General features: G+C 34.2%; 1 protein-coding gene across 1 annotated transcript; it reads right to left on the bottom strand.

The window, feature by feature from the left end:
• Nucleotides 1–1,158: 1,158 nt before the first annotated feature.
• LOC139840573 (uncharacterized) lies at nt 1,159–2,097 on the bottom strand. Its single transcript, XM_071830835.1, has 3 exons — nt 1,803–2,097; nt 1,487–1,700; nt 1,159–1,372 (listed from the first exon to the last, which is right to left on the bottom strand). The coding sequence occupies exons 1-3, from the start codon at nt 2,095–2,097 to the stop codon at nt 1,159–1,161; spliced, it is 723 nt and encodes a 240-aa protein (XP_071686936.1).
• Nucleotides 2,098–9,253: the final 7,156 nt, after the last annotated feature.

Genomic DNA, 9,253 nt, shown 5'->3' with positions numbered 1-9,253 from the left:
ATTTTTTCTTATTCGTTAGGATTTAATGGTAATTTTTTTCACCTCGTTTTATGAACTTAAATTATTGGAATCGATACTGGGTTTAAGTGATGTGTAACATGTAAATCATAGTTTATATCCTTAGTGTGTAAATTTTTTATTTAATAATGAAAATTGTGTGCGGATGAGCCATATAGCTTGACTGTGTTTCAAACTCTTATAAAAAGACTGTGCTATTAATTTTTAAGGGGCACTTTTATTTCGAGTCGCTCAGGGCACCAGAAAACTCCGGACCGACCCTATATATATATATATATATATATATATATATATATATATATATATATATATATATATATATATATTCTCCTAAAAAGGTGTTTCTCTCTTCATTAAAACACACTATATATATATATATATATATATATATATATATATATATATATATATATATATATATATATATATATATATATATATATATATATATATATATATATATTGTGTTTTAATGAAGAGGGAAACACCTTTTTAGGAGAAGTAATTTTTTTTCGTTTTTCTTGAGAAATTTTTTTTAAACATTAAGATCACATAAAAATATGAATATTTAAAAAAGACACTTTGTGATAAATGTTATTATTTTGACGGAAAAGCGCTCGAAGAATGAAATGATAACAACAACATACTCAATCCCACATGTATGGGGTATTTTGGGGGGGGGGGTGAGACGTAGACAATCCTTCCTCTATCCAAGAATAAAGAGAAATCAGTTCTCTACCCCGAGTGAAACACTCACAAGAGTAGGGAAAGTCCTCCCCCCATCTGTTCAACGGATAAAGATATTGCTTCTAAGAGGACCTCCGTCTCAAAAAGTAAAAGAAAATAAATAAAACAAAAACAAATAAGAATAAAAATAAATAAAGTAAATACTTTAAATAAAATAAAATAAATAAATAAATAAATATAGAGAATAAGATAAATACATTAATAAAAAGGATACGCCATGATATTGGTAGAATCAAATTTTTATGGATTTTAATCAAGCCTGGAGTTCAATTTAGCCACTAAGCGGCGGTCAAGTCGTCAATAATTCGACGCTTGATGTTTCCTCGTCTAATAGGGCCGTACTAGTAGCATCTTTCATGCCTTGCTAATGTTGTTGCAAATATGGTAGATGTACTAGTAGCTAGCATCTTTCATGCCTTGCTTCAAGTCGAGCTTTATTCTATCCTCCCACTTACGTGTAGGTCTACCCCTTCTCCTTACACCGTCAACTGTAAGTGCCTCGACTCTCCGAACAGGTGCAGTAAGAGGTCGCCTCCTCACATGCCCAAACCATCGAAGCCATTCTTCTCTTAGCTTGTCAATGATGTTTCTAACTTCCAGGTTCTCCCTAAAAACACTATTTGGAATCATATCCAACATCGTTTTACCGCATGTCAACCTAAGCATTCTCATCTTTGCCACCTCCATCCTTCTCTCTTGCGCCTTGGTTATTGGCCAACACTCTGATCCGTATAGCATGGCAGGTCTAAATGCCACCTTGTAGAATTTCCCTTCCAACTTTAGGGGGATCTTCCTATCGAATAAGACTCCAATCACTGCTCTCCACTTCACCCACCATACTTCAATACGGTGTGACACGTCTTCATCTATCCTCCCTGATTTGTGGAGCATCGAGCCTAGGTATCTAAACGAGTTTTGTGGATGTAAGATCTGGTCTACAATGCAGATGTTCACTCCATCATCTTATTAATCACCGTTTCTATCTAAATCACATCTAAGATATTCCGTCTTTTGTCTACTAATTTGTAGACCATTACCTTCTAAGGCTACCCTCCATTGCTCCAGTCTTCTATTAAGCTCCTCCTTAGATTCGGAAACAAGCACAATATCGTCGGCAAAAATCAAGCACCAAGGGATACACTCTTGTATCCCCCGAGAAAGCTCGTCAAGGATCAAAGAGAAGAGAAAAGGGTTAAGGGCCGATCCCTGATGCAGGCCTACTTCTATTGGGAAAACTTCGGTATTTCCCACCGGCCCTTCGAACGCAAGACTTCGCCCCTTTGTACATATCCCTAATAACACCAATATATCTACTCGGGATACTTCTAGCATTAAAGGTCTTCCAAATCAAGTTTTGTCGAACGCAATTGTAGGCCTTTTCCAAGTCTAAGAAAGCCATCTCATGGTTCTTTTGATTTTCTTTATACTTCTCCATAAGGTTCCTAATAATATGGATTGCCTCTATCGAAGAGCGCCCTGGCATGAAACCAAATTGGTTTTTCTAAACATTAGTTACACGTCTAAATCTAGTCTCAATCACTCTTGTAAGTAACTAGAGGGGAGGTGAATAGTTACTCAATACGATTTTAAAACTTTTTCAATGATCAATAAGATTTGAACAATACTTGATTACCTTAATCAACTCAAACCAATGTGTGGTGTGTTTATGTTTGTAATAGTACAGAATATAAAGTAAAGAGCATAAGCACAAGGATTTATAGTGGTTCGGATGAATGTTAACTAATCCACCTTAATCCGCTCCCCGATTCACTAATCGGGATTTCTTGATTCACTAAGCACCTTTCTCCAAATCTGGTGGAGATCCGATTTACAAGCCTTATACTTCTTCTTAGACAACAACTTAATTCTTCTATCCCTTTGAAAAATTGCCTCCAACTTAGATCAACTTGTCTTCAACTTGGACAAGTATTAATCTCCAATGAGATTAATCAGCTCCCTAGTTCCCTTTAAGGAAGAAGATAGCTAAGCTAGTATATGCTTCTAATTACAAAGTACAAAGACTCACCCTTTTCTAGTGATGACAATCCTAAGACAATTCTAAGGATTATTACAACATTATGCAAACTTACAAAGATTATAATTTGAAAGTAAGTTTACAAACACCCCTTTTATAATCTATGAGATTATAAAACTTCTCTTGCTAATCACAAATATATGTATGAATGTTATGTTCTTGTGATTCTCTGATGATTTTGAGTTGTAGCATGCAAAAGGTCCAAGTTGTAGTGACCCGAACTTTTCCACGTTTATATATATTAATTGAGATTGATATTTACATGATTAAATGTTTCCAACATGTTAAGCAATCAAACTTGTTAAGACTTGATTAATTGAAATATGTTTCATATAGACAATTGACCACCCAAGTTGAGCGGTGATTCACGAACGTTAAAATTTGTAAAAACTATATGATGACATATATATGGTTATATATATAGTTAACATGATATTATGATAAGTAAACATATCATTAAGTATATTAACAATGAACTACATATGTAAAAACAAGACTACTAACTTAATGATTTTGAAACGAGACATATATGTAACGATTATCGTTGTAACGACATTTAATGTATATATATCATATTAAGAGATATTCGTACATCATAATATCATGATAATATAATAATTTAAAATCTCTTTTGATATTATAAATATTGGGTTAACAACATTTAACAAGATCGTTAACCTAAAGGTTTCAAAACAACATTTACATGTAACGACTAACGATGACTTAACGACTCAGTTAAAATGTATATACATGTAATGTTTTAATATGTATTTATACACTTTTGAAAGACTTCAATACACTTATCAAAATACTTCTACTTAACAAAAATGCTTACAATTACATCCTCGTTCAGTTTCATCAACAATTTTACTCGTATGCACCCGTATTCGTACTCGTACAATACACAGCTTTTAGATGTATGTACTATTGGTATATACACTCCAATGATCAGCTCTTAGCAGCCCATGTGAGTCACCTAACATATGTGGGAACCATCATTTGGCAACTAGCATGAAATATCTCATAAAATTACAAAAATATGAGTAATCATTCATGACTTATTTACATGAAAACAAAATTACATATCCTTTATATCTAATCCATACACCAACGACCAAAAACACCTACAAACACTTTCATTCTTCAATTTTCTTCATCTAATTGATCTCTCTCAAGTTCTATCTTCAAGTTCTAAGTGTTCTTCATATATTCTACAAGTTTTAGTTACATAAAATCAAGAATACTTTCAAGTTTGCTAGCTCACTTCCAATCTTGTAAGGTGATCATCCAACCTCAAGAAATCTTTGTTTCTTACAGTAGGTTATCATTCTAATACTAGGTAATAATCATATTCAAACTTTGGTTCAATTTCTATAACTATAACAATCTTATTTCAAGTGATGATCTTACTTAAACTTGTTTTCGTGTCATGATTCTGCTTCAAGAACTTCGAGCCATCCAAGGATCCGTTGAAGCTAGATCCATTTTTCTCTTTTCCAGTAGGTTTATCCAAGGAACTTAAGGTAGTAATGATGTTCATAACATCATTTGATTCATACATATAAAGCTATCTTATTCGAAGGTTTAAACTTGTAATCACTAGAACATAGTTTAGTTAATTCTAAACTTGTTCGCAAACAAAAGTTAATCCTTCTAACTTGACTTTTAAAATCAACTAAACACATGTTCTATATCTATATGATATGCTAACTTAATGATTTAAAACCTGGAAACACGAAAAACACCGTAAAACCGGATTTACGCCGTCGTAGTAACACCGCGGGCTGTTTTGGGTTAGTTAATTAAAAACTATGATAAACTTTGATTTTAAAGTTGTTATTCTGAGAAAATGATTTTTATTATGAACATGAAACTATATCCAAAAATTATGGTTAAACTCAAAGTGGAAGTATGTTTTCTAAAATGGTCATCTAGACGTCGTTCTTTCGACTGAAATGACTACCTTTACAAAAATGACTTGTAACTTATTTTTCCGACTATAAACCTATACTTTTTCTGTTTAGATTCATAAAATAGAGTTCAATATGAAACCATAGCAATTTGATTCACTCAAAACGGATTTAAAATGAAGAAGTTATGGGTAAAACAAGATTGGATAATTTTTCTCATTTTAGCTACGTGAAAATTGGTAACAAATATATTCCAACCATAACTTAATCAACTTGTATTGTATATTATGTAATCTTGAGATACCATAGACACGTATACAATATTTCGACCTATCATGTCGACACATCTATATATATTTCGGAACAACCATAGACACTCTATATGTGAATGTTGGAGTTAGCTATACAGGGTTGAGGTTGATTCCAAAATATGTATAGTTTGAGTTGTGATCAATACTGAGATACGTATACACTGGGTCGTGGATTGATTCAAGATAATATTTATCGATTTATTTCTGTACATCTAACTGTGGACAACTAGTTGTAGGTTACTAACGAGGACAGCTGACTTAATAAACTTAAAACATCAAAATATATTAAAAGTGTTGTAAATATATTTTGAACATACTTTGATATATATGTATATATTGTTATAGGTTCGTGAATCAACCAGTGGCCAAGTCTTACTTCCCGACGAAGTAAAAATCTGTGAAAGTGAGTTATAGTCCCACTTTTAAAATCTAATATTTTTGGGATGAGAATACATGCAGGTTTTATAAATGATTTACAAAATAGACACAAGTACGTGAAACTACATTCTATGGTTGAATTATCGAAATCGAATATGCCCCTTTTTATTAAGTCTGGTAATCTAAGAATTAGGGAACAGACACCCTAATTGACGCGAATCCTAAAGATAGATCTATTGGGCCTAACAAACCCCATCCAAAGTACCGGATGCTTTAGTACTTCGAAATTTATATCATATCCGAAGGGTGTCCCGGAATGATGGGGATATTCTTATATATGCATCTTGTTAATGTCGGTTACCAGGTGTTCACCATATGAATAATTTTTATCTCTATGTATGGGATGTGTATTGAAATATGAAATCTTGTGGTCTATTATTATGATTTGATATATATAGGTTAAACCTATAACTCACCAACATTTTTGTTGACGTTTTAAGCATGTTTGTTCTCAGGTGATTATTAAGAGCTTCCGCTGTCGCATACTTAAATAAGGACGAGATTTGGAGTCCATGCTTGTATGATATTGTGTAAAAACTGCATTCAAGAAACTTATTTTGTTGTAACATATTTGTATTATAAACCATTATGTAATGATCGTGTGTAAACAGGATATTTTAGATTATCATTATTTGATAATCTACGTAAAGCTTTTTAAACCTTTATTGATGAAATAAAGGTTATGGTTTGTTTTAAAATGAATGCAGTCTTTCAAAAACGTCTCATATAGAGGTCAAAACCTCGCAACGAAATCAATTAATATGGAACGTTTTTAATCAATAAGAATGGGACATTTCAGTTGGTATCATAGTGTTGGTCTTAGAGAACCGGAATTTTGCATTAGTGTGTCTTATCTAGTTTGTTAGGATGCATTAGTGAGTCTGGACTTCGACCGTGTTTACTTGAAAAATGATTGCTTAACAAATTTTGTTGGAAACTATATATTTTTTAACATGTGAATATTATGTGATATATTAATCTCTTAACGCGTTTGATATTATGTGATAGATGTCTACCTCTAGAACAAGTCCCATTGACTCACCTAATAATAATGAAGAGTTAAATGTAAATTGGAATGATTCGTGGACTGATTCACAAGTTCCCGAAGAGGAACCGGAAGAAGAGTCGGAACCGGAAGAAGAATCGGAACCGGAAGAAGAATCGGAACCGGATGAAGAAATAGAACCGGTGGGGGAAATAATAAAACGGTTAAGTAAAAGAAAATCCTCAACCAACCGACCAAGGTTAATTATGGTCAATGGTGTTTCCGCCAAGGAAGCAAAATATTGGGAGGATTACCAATTCTCCGATGAATCAGATTCCGACGAGAATTCCGATGATGTTATAGAAATTTCCCCAACTGAATTTAAAAAGGCAAAAGAAAATAATAAGGGAAAGGGCATAAAAATAGAGAAATCTAATTCCAACCCCGATGAACTTTATATGTATCGTCAACCCCCGAAGTCCTTAAGTTGTAACAATGACCCGGGAACCTCTAAACCACCAGGTTTTTCTAAACCAATGTGGATAACGACGGCTCGTATTAGGGGAACATCATATATCCCTAGAAACTTGGCAAAACGAACCAAACCGAAGAAGAAGAAACAAGCGAGTCGGAATAAGATAGTTGTATTGGTGTGGTGTAATATAAGTAATATAGTGTGCTTATGCTTTATGATATATGTAAAAATTGCTTGTATTAATAAGTATTTTTTATGAATCTAACTCTTGTCTATTTTACAGTATAAAAACACAAAATGGATAGACAACCCAATATTTTAAGAGACCTACCCGGAGACATGATTGATGAAATCTTGTCTAGAGTCGGTCAGAATTCTTCGGCACAACTATTTAAGGCGAGATCAGTTTGTAAGACATTCGAAGAACGTTCCAAGAATGCCTTGGTTTATAAAAGGCTTTCGTTCGAAAGATGGGGGATATCACATTGGGAAATCCATAAGTTACGATGTGTTTACTTTGACGCATATATTGCGGGGAACCCAAATGCTATTTTACGCAATGGGTTAAGAAATTATTTTGACTCAATATATCCGAATATTGGACTTCGTGATTTAGAAAAAGCGGCTAACATGCAACATAAAGAAGCATGTTATGCTTACGGATTAGTAATGTTCGCTTCTCACCAAAATGAGAACAAGAACATCGGGCTACAACTATTAAACAAAACGTTCCCACAAGTGACGGAGTCGGTAATTGGGGTAAGAAATGAGGTTTTTAGATTGTTACGGGACTGTTGGAAATTACGTAACCCTCGTCCCTTTGACGACGTTACAACACGTTGTCTTATCAACGGCCATAACGGTTATGTTCCACAAGACCAAGGATGGGAAGTAATCCTAGTAAAACCAGAATGCATGACTTGTTTCTGGACGTATGAATTACGTGTCTTTATTTCCTTTGCTGAACGACTTGTGTACTAGCTAGAATTATCTTCACAACCATCTTGTATCAAATTTATTGTGTGCTATATTTCATGCTATATGTAAAATAAGCGGTATTGTAAGTTTGTAAAATATTGTGTAAAAGTTTGAACGCGAAATATTATTATAATCAGTTTTTCATATAGAATTGTAGTAGTTGAATTGTATGTTAGCTACTAAGTATGAACTTAATGGGTAGGTACTACCCGAATTTAAACTTATAAAATGCTAATATGAAGAAAAAGCTTTTATAAATGAGTTCATATTATGCTACGAAATACTATTAACTACTCTTAATATTCTGTATGATTAACTTGTTCCATTTGACTATTTGAAGGAAATGGCACCGACTACTCGACACACCGTGAATATGAATGAAGAGGAATTCCGTACTTTTCTAGCTTCAAACATAGCCGCAGTACAGGCTGCGCTACATACCAACAATAACCTTGGATCTAGCAGTACAGGAAATCGTGTAGGATGCACCTACAAAGAATTCACTGCCTGCAAACCTTTGGAATTTGATGGAACCGAAGGACAGATCGGATTGAAACGGTGGACCGAGAAGGTCGAATCGGTGTTTGCCATAAGTAAGTGTACTGAAGAGGACAAAGTGAAGTACGCTACGCATACCTTCACAGGTTCTGCGTTAACATGGTGGAATACCTATCTAGAGCAAGTGGGACAAGACGATGCGTACGCACTACCGTGGTCAGCATTCAAGCACTTGATGAACGAGAAGTACCATCCCAGAACCGAGGTCAATAAGCTCAAGACAGAACTTAGAGGGTTACGAACCCAAGGATATGATATTACCACGTACGAAAGACGATTCACAGAATTGTGCCTATTGTGTCCGGGAGCATTCGAAGATGAGGAAGAAAAGATCGACGCGTTTGTGAAAGGATTACCGGAAAGAATCCAAGAAGATATAAGTTCACACGAGCCCGCCTCCATACAACAGGCATGTAGAATGGCTCACAAACTAGTGAACCAGATTGAAGAAAGAATTAAAGAACAGACTGCTAAAGAGGCAAATGTGAAGCAAGTCAAAAGAAAGTGGGAGGAAAATGGTGATAAGAATCACCAATACAACAACAACAGCAATTACAACAATAATCGCAACAATTATCCCAATAATCGCAACATCAATCGCAACTACAACAAACGGCCCAACAACAACAACAACAACAACAACAACAACAGCAGCTACAACAATCATCCCAACAACAATAATAACCGCAACAACAACAACAATAATTAGAAGAAGCTATGCCAAAGGTGTGAAAAGTATCACTCAGGGTTCTGCACCAAATTTTGCAACAAGTGTAAAAGAAATGGTCATAGCGCAGC

The sequence above is a fragment of the Rutidosis leptorrhynchoides genome, chromosome 4 (assembly GCF_046630445.1).
Source record: "Rutidosis leptorrhynchoides isolate AG116_Rl617_1_P2 chromosome 4, CSIRO_AGI_Rlap_v1, whole genome shotgun sequence".
NCBI lineage: Eukaryota > Viridiplantae > Streptophyta > Magnoliopsida > Asterales > Asteraceae > Rutidosis > Rutidosis leptorrhynchoides.
This window is presented reverse-complemented; position numbering and strand designations above follow the sequence as displayed.

Excerpts from the sequence above, each read along its gene's own strand:
- LOC139840573 (XM_071830835.1), bottom strand. The coding sequence starts at position 2,097 with ATGCTAGAAGTATCCCGAGTAGATATATTGGTGTTATTAGGGATATGT. Across the intron at positions 1,701-1,802 it reads ATGGAGGGTAGCCTTAGAAG|ACCAGATCTTACATCCACAA; the intron begins GTAATGGTCTAC and ends TCTGCATTGTAG. Across the intron at positions 1,373-1,486 it reads GCCATGCTATACGGATCAGA|GGAGAACCTGGAAGTTAGAA; the intron begins GTGTTGGCCAAT and ends TAGTGTTTTTAG.